General features: G+C 35.6%; 1 protein-coding gene across 2 annotated transcripts; it reads left to right on the top strand.

Moving 5' to 3' along the window:
* Positions 1 to 1,071: 1,071 nt before the first annotated feature.
* On the top strand, positions 1,072 to 19,459 carry LOC109113593 (RNA-binding protein 33-like). 2 transcript variants are annotated; one of them, XR_006158297.1, is made up of 16 exons: positions 1,072 to 1,119; positions 2,007 to 2,174; positions 2,971 to 3,089; positions 3,906 to 4,072; positions 5,139 to 5,232; positions 6,771 to 6,852; positions 6,942 to 7,006; positions 8,206 to 8,279; positions 8,409 to 8,597; positions 8,721 to 8,851; positions 9,256 to 9,349; positions 9,428 to 9,559; positions 10,622 to 10,741; positions 17,173 to 17,251; positions 18,204 to 18,326; positions 19,420 to 19,459. XR_006158297.1 is itself a non-coding variant. In XM_042751500.1 (13 exons), the coding sequence occupies exons 2-13, from the start codon at positions 2,026 to 2,028 to the stop codon at positions 10,697 to 10,699; spliced, it is 1,356 nt and encodes a 451-aa protein (XP_042607434.1). In that variant the 5' UTR covers positions 1,099 to 1,119; positions 2,007 to 2,025; the 3' UTR covers positions 10,700 to 10,724. The 2 variants fall into 2 exon arrangements, 1 of the variants encoding a protein (XP_042607434.1); XM_042751500.1 differs by lacking the exons at positions 17,173 to 17,251; positions 18,204 to 18,326; positions 19,420 to 19,459 and having other exon boundaries at positions 1,099 to 1,119; positions 9,428 to 9,541; positions 10,622 to 10,724.
* The last annotated feature ends 1,390 nt before the right edge of the window (positions 19,460 to 20,849 follow it).

The following is a 20,849-nucleotide window of genomic DNA, read 5'->3' as shown; positions in this document are numbered from 1 at the left end:
TTTTTAATTAAATTGTTTAGTAAAAAATATGTGTTTATGTTTTTAATATTAATTCCCCAGTACATTGCAGAACCACAAAAATAAATAAATGAAAAAAAAAGGAAAAGTATTTGTAATCAATTAATAATAATACTAATAATAATAATAAAAACGTATTTTCTGAAAAAATAATAGCAGCATAGTTTTCCTTTGGTGAAAACAGGCAAATAACTTGTATGTTATAAACTTAATATATATTAATTATATATCTAGTATATAATATAATATAGATATAGATATTATATTATATATATAATATTTATATATCATATGATATATAACCATACATAAGAACATCTATATTAAGCATAAACATATAAAATCCAATGCATGCAATAATTAAAAAATCAACTCATAAATTCTACCAATACTGGTTTGAATGGATTTATGGATTGATAATTATTTAAATGGATTATTTTTTTATAACAATATTTATATATTTTATACTTGTCTAAACCAACATATAATGTATATAGTCTGTCCTTAAACGATAGAATTGTTGTGTCAGAAAGAAATCAGATGCTGAAGGATAAAAAAAAAAAATATTTTAAGGGACTGAAAAGTTTCCCTACATAGCACACAGTATAGAGGGTGTGCAGTCGCTCCTCCAGTCCTACAGGGGGCGCTGTGTGTCGCTGGCGCCGCCGCTCATCACAACACCGGCGAGAGTGAGGCTAGCGCGCCGTAAAGGCGGCAAGAGGAAGATTTCAGTAAAGGCAGTCGCTCTTTATCTCCGCTGTTAAAACGCATCCTCCCGTCGGCCAGAGTTCGTGAGTATCTTTTACTCGCAGACTTAAAGAGACTGCCGGTCAGGATGGGGTCGCTGTAGAGAGCGGTTTGCGGATCGTGTTGTCGTGTTTACGACAGCTAGCTAATATAGCGCCTAGCGCACAGATAGAATCCGTTTGATATTTGAGGCTAGCACACAGATAAAGGCGCCTATCTAGACAACATCTCGAGGGGAAACTGACGGGTTTGACTTCTATGAGGTGCTATTTCAATTTGCTGCTGTGTATGTAGGAGACGAGGGTTTGAGACACGGGCTGTTGTTTAGGGGGTTTGGATTGTTTGTAGCTGAAGGTTAGTCTAGTTTAGCTGTTAGCGGCTGAGTTTTAGTATTGTTTTGATCAGAACTGACTGCTATATTATACTGTATACTGCTTTATATTCTGCTTTTATGAGCTTCACTCTTGTATGTTTTGTTTTTTCAATGTTAATCGTGGTTTAATGGACAAAACGTTTAGTTTTTCCAGTTTTCAGATCAGAACTGACTGTTTGTTTTGTTGCTATGTAAATAAATCCTAGTTATTATTGGCATAAACTCGTTTTTATCTGAGAATAAAGCTGAAATAAATGTAGAGGCCGGTTTCAGTAATATTTGAAGACAGAATTTGCACTGTTTTTGTAATAAACGGGAAAGCAATGCGATATGTTTGGGAAGCCCAGTTCTCTGCCACGGAGAGTAATTAAAGAAGAAGGTACATTTAATGAGTACATATAAAATTATATTGTAATTTTTTAAATTATTTTATTAAGGTTAGGCTACATAGATTAAGCTTTTATCTCACAATTTTTGTAAAAAAAAAAAAAAAAAAAAAAGCAGAAGAAAGAAAAAAGCTCAGAATAATCACAAATACCTTTTTGTTTTTTTGTGTGCAAAAACCAGAATTCAGATGAAACAGACTTGTTGTGGGGGGATAAAGTAATTCTGAGTGAGTGTATATCTTGCAATTCTGCAAAAATAAATAAATAAAGGTCAGAATTGAGAGATATAAATACAAAGTTGTGAGATAAAAATGTGCAATAACATGTTGTTGTTGTTTTTATTCTGTTTTGGAAATGGGCTTCCGTTATAGATGTTCACATCATGTGTCATGTATTAGTAATTTGTTAAAATAGAAAATAAATGGTATAAAGTAGTGCCCTGTAAGGGTTACAGAGTGTGTTCTCTCTGTGTTTTCTCTCAGGCTGAAGTCAGACGTCAGGATGTTTAACCCTCACCAGCAGCAGCAGCAGCATCAGTTTCATCAGCACCTCCGGCAGCTGCAGCAGCTGTTTCAGCAGCAGACGCCTCCTCCTCCGCCGCCTCCTCCCCCTCCTCCACCTCCCCCCGCCCATCACATCACACACACACGGTACTCTTCAGGAAGAGAGTCAGTTATCTAACGTGTAATGAACAGAGCAGGAGAACTAGCTGTGGACTAATACAAGAATGAATAACTGCAAACCAACATATGCTCTTAAACCAGCACACCACTGCAGAGTGATGCTTGAAACACTCACACACACATAACTGAAAAACAACACCACACTCACACACACTCTCACACACACACACAGACACACCACTCACACTCACACACACGCACACACACACACACACACACACTCACACAGACACACACCTCACTTCTCTCTCACACACACACACACACACACACACACTCTCTCTCACATAGAATATATTTAAATATTTTAAATTATTATATTTAGATAGTCATGTATAAATATGAAAATGTTGATTGATGTTTATAATGTAACATTATATATATATCAGTAAGACTTATAATGTTTTAAAAGAAGTCTCTTCTGCTCAACAAAGCTGCATTTATTTGATCAGAAATATTATTACCATTTAAAATAACTGTTGTCTGTGTGGAGATCTGTTAAAATCTAATTTATTTCTGTGATCAAAGCTGAATTTTCAGTATTGATAATTCTAATAATAAAAAAAAAAATCTGCATTTCTGATCAAATAAATGCAGCCTTGATGAGCAGAAGAGACTTATTTTAAAACATTACAAGTATTACTAATCCCAACTTTGGACGGGTAGTGTGTGTGTATATATATATATATAGTGTGTGTATATATATATATATATGTGTGTGTGTTGCATTAGCGTTCATAGGCCGTGTGTTTGTGTTGTTCAGGTCTCTGGCGGCTCCTGCTCCTGCTTCTGCTCGTATGGTCAACCTGTGCTCAGCCACGCAGACCATCATCGCTCCCAACCCCATGCTGCAGGGGGCGCTGCTCATGCAGCAGATGCAGGGTAAACACACTCCTGATGCAGCACACACCGTATTAAGACACCAGAGCGGAGAATGTGTTTTTAATTTTAGTTACAGTTTTAGCTACTTTGTTAGGTGTTTTTGTTAGTTTTTTTTGGTTTTTTTGTTTTTTTTTTTAGTTATTTATGGTTATTCTGGTTTGAGTAATTTTGAGATTTTTAATTTGTTATATTGATGTTTTATTTTATTTTATACTAAGTAATGTTTTCAATGCTTTTAGTTTTAGTTAACTGTAATAACTCTGATATTGATAAAAACAAGTTTTCTTTTCTTGTCAAGTAGCACTCTCTTGATAACTTAATATTAAATACAGAAATGAACTAAATATTTAGTGTTATGTTATCGAGTAAATATTATTGGTTTCACCTCAAAATCCAAAGGGAAAAGGTATTTTGAAGCTTATTTTAGGATCATTTATTTATTTATTTAGAAACAGTTCCACATTAATAATGCATAAAATCAATGTAAAATGTTCCTTATAGGTTTTAATTTAATTGGTTAATTTTTAAGACAATTCCACATCACTAATGTTCAAATCAATGTAAAATGTTCCAGATTTAGCCAGTGAAGTTATTTTTAATCTGTAATATTTCTGCAAGTCATTCATGGGTTTATTTATAATCCTCATCATTCTTTGTGGTGATTCTCTTGACTCTAATACAGTAGTTTTTTCCTAAATATAAAGCATATTTATGATTGGTCAGAGAAGTGCTGTAGAGATGAGTTTGATGTGTTTACTCCCGTGTTGTGTTGTCCTCTCGTGGTGGTGTCACGTGGCCTGTGTGCTGCTGGTCTAGCGGGCGGCATGCGTGGCTTTGCGATGGGGGGTCAGCAGTTTCCTCAGTTCTTCACTGCGGGCTCCAGAGCGTCTCTTCTGGGACCCGTTCCGATGGGAGTCGCCATCAAAACCCCTCACATGGGATTCCAGCGACACTTCACGCCACACGCGCGCTATTTCACCAACGTGAGTGTGTATTAACCTCGGCACATTAATATGTTTTTGCCTTCCGCTGTATGGATTGTACTTTTAATTTTTTTCCTGACATACACTGATGTTCAAAAGTATGGGATCAGTAAGAGTAGTAAAGAGGTCTCTTCAGAGCTGCATTTTATTTGATCAGAAATACAATAAAAATTTTGAAATATTAATAGAATGTAAAACAGCTGTTTTCTGTGTGAATATCTGTTAAACTGTAATTTATTTCTGTGATGTGCAGCTGTATTTTCAGCATCATTACTCCAGTCTTCAGTGTCACATGATCTTCAGAAATCATTCTAATATGATGATTTGTTATCAGTGCTGGAAACTTTTCTGCTGCTTCATTTTTTTAATTTATTTTTGAGCTTGTGATACTTTTTTCAGGATTCTTTGATGAATAAAACATTAAAAAAGAACAGCATTTAAAACAGAAATCTTTTGTAACAATATACACTACTGGTCAAAAGATTGGAGGCAGTATTTTTAATTTTTATTTTATTTATTTTTTGTAAGAAATTAATACTTTTATTCAGCAAGGATGTGTTAAATTGATAAAAAGTGATAAAAAAGAGACTTACATTGTGAGAAAAAGATTTCTATTTTAAATAAACCCTTTTCTTTTTTAACTTTATTCATCAAAGAATCCTGAAAAAAGTATCACAGGTTCCAAAAAAATATTAAGCAGCAAAATGGTTTTGAATATTGATGATAAATCATCATATTAGAATGATTTCTGAAGATCGTGTGACACTGAAGACTGGAGTAATGATGCTGGAAATACAGCTGCACATCACAGAAATAAAAATACACTTTAACAGTGTTTTAACAGTTTTAAATTGTAATAATATTTCATAATTTTTACTATATTTTTGATCAAATAAATGCAGTCTTGATGAGCAGAAGAGACTTCTTTCAAACACATGAAAAATCTTACTGATCCCAAGCTTTTAAGCAGCAGTGTACATGAATCTCTTTTAAACAAATAAATAATCTATTGTGGTGTATATTATTTATTAAATCTGTGCCTCTCTCGCTAACTGAACACACACAGGAGTTTCAGGCTCGTCAGCCGGACAGGAAGAGGGAAAACGAGCAGAAGTCTGCGGGCAGCAGCGACAGCCAATCAGAAGCCAGCAGCAGAAGAGGTATTTAGAAGAGTCACGTGTCTCTGTCAAACAGTTCTGCGTAAACCAAATATATGCAGAAATCATGAAAACGTCACAAAAGTCGAAAGTTTTTAATAATTTTACAAAACCGCTCCTTCCTGAAGAATAACAATAACTTTTTGTACATTATACAGCCTTTCATCACATCTGCTGAATGAAATCCAGGATTTGTTTCTTAGTAATTTTGAGATGCTCATTCCAAAAATAGTGTTGGATTTGCTGGAGCACATCACACTTTCTCAACAAATATGCATTTTGTAGCATTTTTGCTTTAGGCAGTGATTTATAATCAGAAAAACACCACAAAGACATGATTCCCGTCTTCATCTGAGGCAGGTTACAATTGTTTGTTAGTTCTCAGGAGCGTTCGACCGATAATCGGTGCCGATATTGAGCTTTTTTTATGATTATCGGTCATTTTCAAAACCGTTTTTCCGATTAAATAATTTAAAAGCATTTAAAGCAAGTTTTTGTTAGAGCCCTTTATTATTTTTTACACTAGACATACACTACTGGTCAAAAGTTTGGGGTCAGTAAATTTGTATTCTTGATTTTTGAAAGAAAATAAAACTTTTCTTCTGCAAAAGATGTTAAATTGTTAAGAAGTGATAGCAAAGATTTATATTGTTAGAAAAGATTTATATTTTGAATAAATGCTGTTCTTTTAAACTTTTTATTCATCAAAGATTTGTGTAAATGGTGTTGTTTTTTACTTTTTATTAATATTTGGCAGCACAACTGTTGATAATTCTAATAATAAATCATCATATTAGAATGATTTCTGAAGATCATGTGACACTTTATACTGGAGTAATCATGATGGAAATTCAGCATTGCATCACAGAAATAAATTATATTTTAAAGGATATTAAAATGGAAACCTTTATTTTATATTGAATTAACATTTTGCAGGATTACTGTTTTTTTCTGTATTTTTGAACCAATAAAAACAGCCCTGATGAGCAGAAGAGACTTCTTTTAAAACATTAAAAGTCTTACTGACCCCAAACTTTTGACCGATAATGTAAATATGTTCAAAATATCGGTTATCGGTCTGAATCTGCATCGGCCCTGAAACACACATCGGTCGACCCCTGACATGTATGATTGAACCCACACTGTTCAACGCCTATGATGATTTGTTCTGCGTCCAGTGACTGAAGAAAATGCAAACGTGAGAAATAAACGATGCTATTTTTGAACTCTGCGTTAGATAATATCAGGCACTTGTTGGAAATCCGCAGAATCTTTTCTCAAGATGCAAGGCTGTGTAATGTGTGCATAAACATACAATCCACATAATAATCAAATCGAGTGGAATAAACAAAATGCACAAAATATATGTGGATAAGTTGTAACATTTCAGCACTGTTTAACAGAACAGTAATTGAAGAGATGCAATACAGTATTTCAAGCTATTATAATCTATCCTTTATGATGGTTTTTGAAAAATCTGTAGTGTTTTAAAGAGCAGAAATGAGGTGACGAGTCTGTGATTTGTGTTTTGATGTGAACAGCAGATGAAGCGTCCGCTGCTGGATGTCAGGAGTCTTCAGAGCAGCCCGATGAACCAGAGGCCAAAAAACACAAAACACAAGAGTCAGTGACTTTCATCCGTCTGTCTGTGTCAGATTGATCCCTTCTGTATGCTGCGAGTGTGTTTAAATGCGGTTTGTGTGTTTGTGCAGGTCAGAAGAGCCTGTGGAGACAGAATCAGCTCAAAGCCCTGAATATAAGAGCCCAGATCCTGCAGGTACAGAGGGCTTCACCTTCACCAGAACCGTTTTTAGCATCTATCACATCTGTGACCGGCTGGCAACTACAAAATCATTTGTCCCTAAAAATGAAAATTATAAAATGTGTTTGCAGTAATACCATCACAATGGAGGAAGATTAATGGTGGAGGATTTAAAATGGAAATATTTTGTAAGATTAAATGTGGATTATGTAAAATTATTATTATAATTTTTTTTTTTTTAATTCTTCAGTAAAAATTTTATTTGACCTGTAAAATTGTCCTAAGCAGGTATGACAGTGTTGTTTAAGCATTATTTTTTATTGATTTTTTTTTTATTTCATGTTTTTATTTTTATATTTTACATTTTAAAGTTTTAGTAGTTTTTGTGTTTTTGTCATTTTTAGTAGATTTTTATGTCTATATACTTTTTATTAAATTTTAAGTCAGTTTTTATTTTAGTACATCGAGTTAAACTAAATAAAAATGAGAAATGTGACTTTGGCAACTAGCAACTATTTTATATATTTTATATATTATATTTTATATATAATAATAATAATTTACTTTTTAAATTATTTTTAACTGTAATATTTTATATATTTTATATATTATATTTTATATATAATAATAATAATTTACTTTTAATATGAAATGTAACATTTTAACATTAATATATATATATATATACACACACACACACACACACACAGAGCATGCATAATTATTATAAATTTGATATTCTGGTCATATACACACACACAGAGCATGCATAATTATTATAAATTTGATATTCTGGTCATATATATACGTGTATATACGATTATATATATGTGTATAATCATTTAAATACAAAAATGATTAAACACAAGTGATAAATGCCTTATATTCAGGTGTGCGTAATTATTAAGCAGGTTTTCTTGTACAGATCAAATGTGCCAAAAAAGAGATTTAAGTCACACTGAAAAATCTAAAAATTATTAAATATCCATGAGAAATATAATTAAAAAAATGAATGCGTTACAGATATTGTGAATTTAAATCATGACCACTAGACAGCGAAATGTGTCAGCAGGGTAAGTCAGAAAAACTATTACTACATAAAATAACTGTTACTATAATAACTCTGTACATTTCCTCCCGTCTCTGGAAACCATGTTGTGCTTCTGAGATGGAAGTGCTTCTCTAGGTAAATGAGCGTATGGTGTGTGTTTCAGAGCTCACTCTGCAGGAGGAAGGCGTGGACGGAGCGCTGGCCGCTGAAGCAGACGAACCGAGTCCAGCCGCCGAGGTTTGTACCAGAGATCAGATACACCGGTGAAATAACCCCACAGATGCTCACCCATGAGCTGTGTGTACTCAAGAAGCACTCCTCATTCCTCAGGGAACGTTAAAATGTGTCTTGATTGTTTCTCGTCAGCAGGTTGAAAGCACTGAAGCGCCAGCTGAGCAGCAGATCAGCGAGGGTCCAGACGCCGCCGCAGGCTCTGATTCAGTCCCGGAGATCAAGGAGACCACGGACACTGCTGAGGACGTCAAAGACACAGCGGCAGAGACCTCCAACAAGTTCTTCTGCTATATTTGCAACATCACTTGCCATAACCAGCAAGTACGTTCCTCTGACATCACTGATCTGATGTATAAGCAGCATAAAGAGTTCACATGCAAATGCACTCATTGGTTAATCTGACTAGTGCTTCATAAATGTAGAGTTGAAATCTTGCGTGTGCAGAGTTTCCAGAGCCATATGAACGGCCTGACGCACCAGCAGAAGATGATGGAGATCCAGCACATGAGCAACGCGTGTCTCGTCACGCTGCTGCCGCGAGTCCAGGAGTCCCTGCAAGGAGCTCGCAGAGACGGGTGAGAGATTCTGAGACATTTACGCTTCACTAGCTTCAGGGAATCAGGCCATCTGAGTTTGTTTCTTCATCAGGTTTGGAGAAATGTAGCGTTGTGTCACTTGCTCTGCAGTGAATGGGTGCCGTCAGAATGAGAGTCCAAACAGCTGATAAAAACATCACAATAATCCACAGCACTCCAGTCCATCAGTTAACATCTGGAGAAGACAAAAGATGAAACAAATTTAAACAGCTGTTTGGACTCTCATTCTGACGGCACCCATTCACTGAGAATGGATTTTTCCGGTTGGCAAAAATTTGGTGCATTACTAGTTAATATTCCAGAAAATAAACAACACATCTTTCCTTCAATCTTTCCTGAAATGCACACGACTCACATGTGTTTATGCTTCACCTTCTGAACAGTGAGAAGAGGCCGGGTCTGCAGAGATGGTGCTCCACCTGCCAGACGCACTTCACCACCAACGTCACGGAGCACCGCAGGACCAAGGAGCACAAGGTGACAGCTCATGACTCGTCTGAATGCATGAAAGCTCCTGGTTTAACCCGAAGCTGATGGAGATGTGTGTCTGTGCAGCGCTGTATCCGCTCGTCCAGCTCCAGCTGCACCGTGTGTAAGCTGCACTTCAGGACGTCCAGAGAGTTTGTGGAGCACATGCAGTCGCCGGAGCACCAGCAGCGAGTCCAGCAGGTGATGTTCAGTCATGCGGTACGCTGAAATGCATTGAATAGTGGAATATCCGTGTACGCCGTCTGTGACATGCAAGTTCCACAGAATCAAATTTTAACTCGTCCTTTAGTTTGTAAAAATTGTGTTTGCAGAAACGCGCTTACAATCACAGTCTGTTAGACAGACAGCACACTACACTGTAAAAAATGAGTCGAAGTCATATTAGAGTGTTTTACCAGAAAATGCTATTTCAGTATTACATTTAAAAATTCACATTTAATTAATTGCGTTACTTGCCATGTCTTTGTCAGTATTTGTGAAATTTATGAGAAATTTCGGAGTGAAAATTGTTTCAGTGTAAATCCTACACCAATTCCACTTCCGTTTTAATTTTAACGTTTTAGAAGTCTTGATGTGATTTTAGTCCTTTTTAGTAGTCCTTCTTTTTTATGTTTGTATAGTTTTTATTCATTTTTATTTGTTTTTTTATTTTTATTTTAACTTAATTTTAATTAGAATTTGTTTTAGTGGTGTTTAGATGGAAATATTTTAATAATAATATTTTTGTTTATTTTTTATTAATTTTAATTTAACTTTTTTTTAGCTTTAGTTAACTGTAATAACCCAGGTGTAGAATAAATGTTTTATATATTTTTTTTAAAAAATTGCTACAAGCATTACGCAATCTCTTACTAACATCTTCTGTGTAAATGTGACACAGTTGTTTTATGTAGCAGGGTTATTATAGTTAACTAAACCATATTAAAACAATAGTTAGATAAAATAAAATAAAATAAATGCTAATTTATAATTAATTAATTTATAATTTAATTAAATGCTAAAATTGCATAATTTCTCATTTTCATTTAGTTTAATTTGAAGTACTAAAATATCTAAAACGCAGTCATTTAAAACTAATAAGTAAAAATCATATAGATATATTTAAAAGAAACATTAGTAATAATAATAAGAGAGAAATATTTTAAAAACTAATAAAAAAGACAAAAACACACAACGAGATCACTAAAACATTAACTAAAATTAAAGTGAAAACTGAAAATAATATTTAATAAATGATAACTTGTGTTTGTGTGTAAGCAGCTGTGGAAGGAGTCGGGCAAAGCCTGCGCAGATCAGCTCAACGCCGACATGTTTCTGGGTGAAGAGGACGGAGATTAAAATGATTGCGATGACGAGAGAGAGGAAGAGGAGAACGGGAAGGTGAGCGCGTCTCGCTGCTGTCTGCATGTGCGGTGCTGAGACGAGATGACCTCTCTCTCTCTCTCTCTCTCTGATTCTCTCTCTCTCTCTCTCTCCTCTCTCTCTCAGTCTGTCTCTCTCTCTCTCTCTCTCTCTCTCCTGTAGTGGTGATTAAAGTCTCGTTTAAAATCTAAAGTAAATACTGATTATGATTTAAGGTATTCTAAAGTAAAAAACAAAGTCCCTCTCTCTCCCTCTCCTCTATCTTTCTCTCTCTCTTCTGGCTTTTTCTCTGATTGTGGCTATCTCTCTCTCCCCTCTCCTCTCTCTCTCGTGCTCTCCTCTCCTCTTGTAGCCTCACCTCTCTATCATACTCTCTCTCTCCTCTCTCTCTGTGGGTCTATCTGTCTCTTTCTCCCTCGCTCTCTCCTGTCTATCTCTACTCTCTCTCTCTCACTTCCGTATCTCCTATCTCTCACGTTTCTCTCTCTCTCCATCTCTGTGACTGTTGGTTATCTCTCCCTCTCTCTGCGTGCGCGTGGCAGAGTGGTGCGGGTGTGAATTGGAGACTGTGAGTGAATCTCCCTTTTTTTTTTTTTTTTTCCTTGCTTTGGGCTACTGTTATTTAATTGTTGGTGATTTATTTTCTTGTTGTTGGGCCGCGTGCTGCCGTGTTCTTTTAGCGGCCAGTATGACGGGCCCCACGGTCGCAGTTTTTTGAGTAAACTCACGCGGCGCCCACGGTGTTAAAGTGGGCGTCCGCGGTGAGCGTGGAAGACTGTTGTCTAGCTGTAGGAGAAGTTATAGGACATGAGAACATCATTGTCAGCTTCTAAATGAATAGTGCTATAGTTATTTTTCTTAACTCTGTAGAAAAGGCAAAAATGAGTTGGTTGAGACTGGAATTGGTGTTGACAATCTTTTTACTCCAGTCCTTCCACTTTCCATACCGTCCAAAAAGTGCTGCTGTCAAATGTTTCCCCCCTTTCATAAGTGATGAAACATTAGTGAGAATTATGTCTCGATATGGCAAATTGGTGTCACCTATTAAGATGATACCAAATGGTTGCGGTTCGCCTCTCTTGAAACATGTGGTGTCGTTTAGACGCTTTTCGTTTACATGATTTTAAAAGATGACGAGGAGCTCGATCTATCACTGCATCTTAAAGCCGATGATTTTGACTATGTTATCTATGTTACAACGGACAAAATGAAATTTTTTAATTGCGGGGAGACGAGTCACTTGGTCCGGCGCTTGCCCTGTTAAAAATAAAGTAAACAATTCAGCGAATGTGTTACAGCAGGCGAGCCTGTTGAGGCTGGGCCGCCTGTGGCAGAAACAGGTGCAGTGGAGGAGAAAACTATTGTGGATTCGTCTGAGAGTGAGGGCGCAGCGAATGTGATTCAGGAAACTGATCCCAAAGATGCGGTTGATGTAAATGCATCGGCCACTGCGAGTGCTGAAAGCTTGAATGTTCAGTCTCGTAAGTCTGCTTTTAAGACGGACAAGAGACAAAGCGATAGCGCGGTCAACGTTTGTCAGCCCGTTTTGGTTGGTGATGTCATTGAAATGGAGACGGGCCAAAGTGAATTCAAAGTTCCATCTAAAAGAAAAAAATCTGTTGAGTGTCAAGCCGTTAAGGCTAAGAAAGTAGATGTAGAGGAGGTTTATGGTGAAGACGGAATAGAAAGTGGCAGTGAGTCTTCCGATTCCAGTGTCAGTTTATCTCAGAGTGATTTTTTCTAGCCAAAGTTATGAAGTGGATGACATTAAGCTTTTTCTCAGAGCCACCAAAAATAAGAGAGGGTGTGCGTGTTGATGAGTATTTTCCTGACATTAAGCAGTTTGTTGGTAAAACTAAGTCTTTTATGTCGGAGGGGTTGTTTACCAACAAAGAGGTGTATCGTTTAAAGAAGATAGTGAGAAAATTCACTTCTGATGATGCCAATGAAGAGTCTGAGAAAGCCTAACAGCTTCGTTATTGATGTTGGTGTGGGTGGAGTGCTGCTATGTTTCTTGTTTTCATCTTTATCTTCTTTTCTAAAGATGAGTGAAGTAAATATTGCAACGCTGAATGTAAATGGTGCAAGAGAAATGAAAAAAAGAGCAGAAATATTTGAGGTAGTTAAACAGAGGAGAATTGATGTTGTTATGCTGCAAGAAACACACACAGCGACCTAAAGAATGCCGCTGATTGGGCAGGGGAGAGGGGGGGGTCTCAGTTTTGAGCCACAAAACCTCACTTAGTGGAGGGGTGGCCATTCTTTTTGCTAAAACTTTCAGTCCACATTCTTATCAGGTTGAGGAAATAGTTAAAGGTAGGCTTTTAAAAGTAAGAGCTACTTTTTGAACAGTTTTGTTTTAGTTTTTATTTGTGTGTATATTCCAACCTCAGCAGTAGAAAGAATTGTTTTTTCTGAATACATTGTGCTCGGTTTTACAAAAATGCTGTGGGGGAGGAACATTTGTTCTTGGGTGGTGATTTTAATTGTACGTTGTCAAATTTGGACAGGAATCACGTTGAACCACATTTACCCTCTCGAAATTTATTAACCCAGCTTGTTAAGACACACGATTTGTGTGACATCTGGAGACAATTTCACGAGAAACAAAGACAATATACTTGGACTCATATTCGTGACAGTGTGATTTCTCTGGCTAGACTTGATCGATTTTATGTTTTTAAGCATCATTGTAATATTGTAAGAAGATGTTTAATTACACCACTCAGTTTCTCTGATCACAGTATGGTGCAGTGTTCTGTGTTTCTAAATTCTATTAAACCAAGGAGTGCATACTGGCAGCTGAACACCAATTTGTTAAGTGACAAATATTTTAAGAGCACGTCTTAAATTGTTCTGGGATGATTTCAGAACTACAAAGAGTTCTTTTAAATCTTTACGGCAGTGGTGGGATTTTGGAAAAGTCCAAATAAAACAATTTTGTTTACAATATACTCAAAACGTCACTAGAGAGATAACTTTGAGTATGAACACCTTGGAGGCTGACATTTTAAAAACTTCAAGAAATGGCTGAGACAACTGGTGCCCGAAGTTATTTGTACTCTCTTTTAAAATAAAAAGACACAGTTGGCTGATTTGCTGGGTGGCAAAACACAGGGGGCCCTGGTCAGGTCTCGGTTCCAGAGTTTGGACCAGATGGATGCTCCATCAAAGTTCTTTTTCAACTTGGAGAAGAAGAATGGGCAGAGCAGGGCCATCCATGCCTTGCGCTCTGAATCTGGGGGTTTATTAACTGACCCTGCTGACATTCGCAAGAGAGCAGTTACTTTTTATGAGAACTTGTATAGGAATGAACTTGGAGCCAGATACAGGGGTGAAAGTGAGTTTTTTGATGACTTACCTCAGGTATCAGAGGAAGCCAACACTGAAATCTCGGGTGCCTTGAGCACAGGAGAGCTGTATAAGGCTCTCCAAAAAATGGAGTCTGGAAAAGCACCGGGAATTGATGGTTTGCCAGTTGATTTTTTATAAATCTTTCTGGTCAGATCTGAAAGAGTACCTTTTGGAGGTGTTGAATGAAAGCCTGGCTGAAGGTCAGCTACCTGTGAGCTGCCGTAGAGCAGTACTAACCCTCCTGCCTAAGAAGGGCGACCTTACAGAGATTAAGTGTTGGCGGCCAGTATCATTACTCTGTAGTGATTATAAACTGCTCTCTAAAACTTTGGCCAACAGGCTAGCAGGAGTGATGGATAGTGTCATCCATCCTGACCAGACTTACTGTGTTCCCCGTAGATCAGTATTTGATAATATTTCATTGGTTCGTGATGTTTTGGAAGTCTCCAAGTTGTTAAATTTAGACTGTGGGTTAATCTCTTTAGACCAAGAGAAAGCTTTTGATCGTGTTGAGCATTGCTACTTGTGGAGGGTTTTAGAGGCTTTTGGGTTTAGTCAGAATTTTATAAATTCTATTAAAGTTCTTTATAGTGACGTTCAGAGTATTCTTAAGGTGAACGGTGGTTTATGTGCTCCTTTTGGTGTTCATAGAGGTATTAGACAGGGGTGTTCGTTGTCTGGTATGCTTTATTCTTTGGCAATAGAACCACTCTTACAGCAAATAAGAGCCAAACTCCATGGTATATGTTTGCCAAACTGTAAGAAAAATCTTATATTGTCAGCATATGCTGATGATGTAATAGTTATGATTACCAGGCAAAGTGATATTCAGGTCCTGTTAAGATTACTTAGAACATTTAAAGGTTTATCTTCTGCAAGAATAAACTGGGGTAAAAGGTGAGTCTTTATTGATAGGTAAGTGGGCAGATGGGAAGCCAGAACTTCCTGAAGGGTTAAGTTGGGGAAAATTTGGTTTTAAATACTTGGGAGTGTTTTTGGTGATGAGTCTACAGTACAGAAAAATTGGGAAGGAGTCATTGAAAAAGTGAAAGGTCGTCTAAATAAATGGAAATGTTTAGTGCCGAGGATGTCGTACAGAGGTCGTATTTTAATTATTAATAATTTGGTTGCATCTCATTGTGGCACAGGTTTTGCCTGTGTTGACCCTCCCTCACAACCTGTTAACCAAAATCCAGGCTATTTTGATAGATTTTTTCTGGGATAAATTGCATTGGGTCCCACAGAATGTGCTATTCTTGCCAAAAGAAGAGGGTGGACATGGGGTTAATACACCTTCAAAGTAGGATAGCAAGCTTTCGTTTGCAGTTTGTACAGAGAAACTACTAGTTGGTTTCAGTTTGATTTTAAATGGTGTGCTGTTACATACGTAATTTTTTACAAAACCTTGAGGGTTTAGGACTGGATAGAACTCTTTTTCTAATGGATCCATTGAAACTGAATACTTCTAGCCTGCCAGTGTTTTATAGAAATATTTTTAAAGTTTGGAGTCTTTTCTTTTTTAAAAAAAGCAGAAAGTCCACTATCTCTTCATTGGCTACTGGAAGAACCTCTAATGTGTGGAGCACGTCTGGATTTGTCTGTCAGTGGACGTTTCCCAGGACTTAGTAAGACACTCATTAATAGTAAAGTCACCAAATTGGGACAGCTATTTGAAATAGCTGGACCTGATTTTAAGAATGAGGAGGGAACGGCTCAACGTTTGGGATTTAGATCAACGCGTCTGATTGCACAGCTTTTAGAGAAATGGTCAACAACTCTTAATGCTACAGAAAGGACTCTGCTGACTGAGTATGGTGATGGCCTCTGCAACCCAAATCCTAAAGACTCTTTTCCTTTGTTTGTTTTTTTTCTTTGAATTTAGAAGGGGTTTCTGGTGTCTTTTTTGAAGTTGTTGACTCCATGTGTGTAGATTTTCTTTTCATGCACTGGGAAAGTTCTGTATAAATGTTGTGTAATTAATTTTAACAAAAAAAATGTTAAATGAGAGAACTGATACTCCATGGCGTGCTTTTTTTAAGTTGAGTATGGATAAGAAGCCTGAGTGGAGAGCATTATATAAACCACCGTTGACCAAAAAAACAGGTGATTTGCAGTGGAGAATTCTTCACGGTGCTGTCGCTGTCAATGCTTTTACTTCAATTATAAATCCTGAGATTGATGCGGGTTGTCCTTTTTGCACGGAGAGAGAGACTATCTTTCATACATTTGTGAATTGTGCTAGATTGGAATCTTTATTTTTGTGTGTTAGGCAGTATTTTAAGAATTATAATGAATCTTTTTCTATGGTGCTATTTGTTTTTGGTTGTAAATATGTAAGGAAGAAAAGGTTTATTTGTCAATTGCTGAATTTTATTTTAGGCCAGGCAAACTGGCCATCTATGTAAGTAGAAAGAAAAAGATGGAACAAATTTGGAACCAATGTGGTTTACATTGTTTTTAAACATGGTACAAGCAAGAATACTGATAGATTTTAGATACTATAAACATATGGATGATCTTGCTGCTTTTGAGGAAATTTGGTGTTACAATGAATTGTAACTTATTGTTGGTGCTCTGTTAAAAGTCAATTTCAAATTCTCTCTCTCTGTGTGTCTCTCTCTCTCTCTCTCTGTCGCTCTCTCTCTCTCTCTCTCTCTCTTGTATGCTCTATCTCTACTCTCTATCTATGTCTCTCTTCTGTCTCTCTCTCTCTCTCTCTCTCTCTCCTCTCTCACTCTCTGTACTCTTCTCTCTCTCTCTCTCCCTCTCTCTCTACTGTTTCTCTACCATCTATCCTATCTATCTCTCTCTCTCTCTCTCTCCTGTTTATCCTCTGTCTCTTCTTCTCTCTCTCTTCTCTCTGTTTATCTCTCTCATATCTCTATCTCTACTCTATCATCTCTATGGGTTCTCTCTCTCTCTCTCTCTCTCTCTGTTTCTCTCCTGTACTCTTCTCTCGCTCTCTATCTCTGTCTGAAGTCTCTGTCGTCTCTGACTCTCTCTCTTTCTCTCTCTCCTCTTCTTCTGTGGGTCTCTCTCTCTCTCTCTGTGTCTCTCTCTCTCTCTCTCTCTCTCTCTCTCTCTCTCTCCTGTAGGAGGGTGTGGCTGCACAGATGGAGGTCACTCTGGAGGATCTGAGTGAAGACGAGGAGTTTGATTCAGACACTGTGTATGGTGGGTAATCATCAGCGACAGACCGGTCTTCCTCTATTAGTATTATTATTCAAGCATCAAAACAATAAAAGTTTAAAAAGATAGTTCACCCAAAAATGAAAATTACCCCATGATTTACTCACCCTCAAGGCATCCTGGGTGTGTATGTCTTTCTTCTCTCAGACGAATCCAATCAGAGTTATATAAAAAAATATCCTGGCTCTTCCGACCTTTATAATGGCAGTGAATGGGTGTTATTCTTCAATAGTCCAAAAGGAGTTCAATAAAGTGCATCCATCCATCATAAAAAAGGCCTCCTGTAGAGAATCAATGCATTTGTATAAGAAAAAATATCCATATTTAAAACTTTATAAACGCACGTTCATTCCTGTGCGCATGTCGATAGTTTCTCGAAGGCACAAAAAAAGTTCTTGTATGTGTGCAAAAGTCTGTTTTTGTTTTTAGAGGATCTGTATGTTGTCACTTCAAGAAAACAATAAATAAACCCCTTAGAAAATCAAAATATTTACAGATGAGTGTATTTTAATACCTGAAAATAATGCTCTCTGAGCCATGTATGTTAAATACGGCCTGAGGTTTAAGATTTGAGTCTGGAAAAGTATGAAATTTTGAGATGGAAAGTGTGTAGGAGCCCTGTAATTTAAATAAGAATAAGTATGTTGTTTCATTCATGCACAAATGCATCTGTTACGCTGAATGACCATGGAACAGTTTCACCCATGTTTTATTTATTTATAGTTATTTCCATATTAAAGTGGACGCATTAATTGCATTTTAATATGCTCTTATGTAAATAAAACGGAGTTTGCACACTTCATTTAACGGGACGCCTCGTCTTCAACTCTATATCTCAACATCATCCATTATAAAAACTAGGAATATTTCTTGTATTCAGTGACTACAGGTGTTTGCTCAGAGTGAATATGAATATAACGCTGTGTGTGTGTGGCAGGCTCGAGCTTCGTGGTGCCCGTTGCAGGCTTCATCTGTCGTCTCTGTGATCAGTTCTATCACTTCGAGTCTTCGGCTCGACACACACACTGCACGACGCTCACACAACTTCCAGAATCTCAAGGTACGCTGAAGCTGCCAGATCTGTGCTGATGCACATCTCTACGCACAAAAAACAGTGTAGCTTTCGGTCACATTTTTTAAAGCTAAATCTATATGTGTTTATTTATATATATTAATATATAATGCATTTATTAAAATACTGCAGTTTAAAACATTTGTTTTCAGTTCAGTTGCGTACATTTGCTTATTTGGATTTATTAATATTTTGTGTAAATCGTCCTGTTTCAGTTTAATCCAATCAGTGTTATTTTAGCATTATTTATATACGGTTATAGTAGATATTAATGTTTTGAATTAGTTTTTATTTTCATTTTTTAATTTTAGTTTACATTCTAGTAATTTTATGTTTTTGACTTTTTTTGGATTTTTTTTTATATTTTTGATTTATTTTTATTTTAGTTTTAGTATTAATTTTTTTTTTTTAATTTCAGTTAGCTTCTGTTTTTTTCTAGTATTTTTTTTAAAAGTCTTTTTTTTTTGTTTTTTTTTTTTTTTTATAATTTTTTTTAAATTTGTTACATTCATATTCAGTTTTATTTTTCTGTAAATCGTCACGTTTCAGTATAATCCAGTTTTTTCTGGAATCAGTGTTATTTTAGAATTATTTCTATACTATTATAGTATTTATTAATGTTTTGAATTAGTTTTTATTTTTGTGTTTTAATTTTTTAATTTTAGTTAGTTTTTTTATTTATGTATATCTATATATAGTATATGAATATATATAGATATATATATATATTAGATATTACATTTATTTTTACCAATTTTTTTATTTATATTCAATTAGCTTCTAATTTTTGTTTAACATTTAAGTCTTTTGTATTTACATTCATATTCAGTTTTATTTTTGTGTAAATCGTTTTTATTTTTGTGTTAATTTTTTAATTTTAGTTAAAATTTTTAGTTTAAATTAGTTAAATTTTTTTTTTTTCATTCGTATATATATAGTTTATATTTTCTTTTTTTAAGATATTACATATTTATTTTTTACTATTTTTTTTATTTTCAATAGCTTGTATATTAGTAAATAAGTTTTAGAAATGCATCAGAATTGTGAGCAGTCGTGTTAAATTGATCTTGTGTTTGTGCAGCGTTATAAAGCCTTAAAGAAACAGGAAGAGTCCAGCTCAACCTCAGAAAAAAGAACCAGCAAGACCAACATGAGTCCAGATCAAACCGCTCTCATCCCAAAAACCACCCCGCAGACCCTACAGTCCTGCAGCAGACAGGAAGTCGAGACGCTCGCACAGGAAGAAGCCGTGGCCAGAGTAGCCGGAGGACGAGGGGAAGTCGATCGGGGCCGGACTCCTGCTAAGAGACGAGGACGAGGAGGAAGACGACGCTGAGACACAGAGAGCTGTATGCGCCTCAGAGGACCCGAGTGAAAGCACCCGCCGTAGACCGTGTGTGTTCAGACGGGATCGTGACACACACTCACGCCTCTAGCCCTGTTTGTACAGTAGCTGTGTTCGTCATGAGGAATGATGGGATACGCCGCCGGAGCGAAACATCAACACCTCCAGCTCAGATTTCAGCCCAAAAGTCCAACAAGAGTGTGTCATTCAAACATTCAATTATTCAATCCTTAAAGTCTAAAATAGGTCTTTTTGGCATCATATATAAAAATATAAAGAGAAGAGGTATTAAATATATTTACATTTATTATTTTATATATTTAATTATATAATTCATTATAATTCATTATTACAATGTAATTTACTTATATAAAATAATAAATGTAATAAATATAATAAAATAAATTATAATAAAACATTGATTATTTTTATAAATGTAATTTTATTTTAAAAAAATTATATGCATAATTATATGGATTATAAACATACATATTAACGTGTTTGTGTGTGTGTGTATATATATATATATACTATATATATATATATATATATATATATATATATATGCTGAAAATGTTGCTTTTAAAAAAACTTTTTTTTTAGGATTTGGAGGATTTAGATATTTAATTTATTTATATATATATATATATATAATATAGATATAATATATATATATATAGATATATAATATATATATATATATATATATAAAACCATTAAATAATTTTTTTATATATGTATTTATATTTACCTTTTATACATGCATAATTATATGATAATAATTATATATGTAATACATTTTCTGAACCAATTATTTTTAAGACTTCTTATCATTTAATTTTTTTTATAATAATTGCACATTTTCTCCACAGTTCTCACTTACTGTAATGTGAAATATTATTCTTGTTATCACAAAGCAAAAAATGGCCATTATTGCCAAAATAGCAGTTGTACTGAATTTAAATGTATGCAGTTTTTAATAATGCTAAAGAAAAATAGGGTCTGCGACCGAATGCTTTAGTGTTACAGTAATGTTACCTTTGGATAGCCTTGAAAATGATGTCCGAGTGCAGAACCTGTGACCGGTTCTGGTTCTGGGTGATGATCCTGAGCTGAAGGTGTCTCTGAGAGACTGACCCGCTTCATGAAGCTGTTTTGGTATTGGT

The sequence above is a fragment of the Cyprinus carpio genome, chromosome A5 (assembly GCF_018340385.1).
Source record: "Cyprinus carpio isolate SPL01 chromosome A5, ASM1834038v1, whole genome shotgun sequence".
Lineage (NCBI taxonomy): Eukaryota > Metazoa > Chordata > Actinopteri > Cypriniformes > Cyprinidae > Cyprinus > Cyprinus carpio.
Note: the sequence above shows the minus strand (reverse complement) of the source record. Positions and strands in the feature narration are given on the sequence as shown.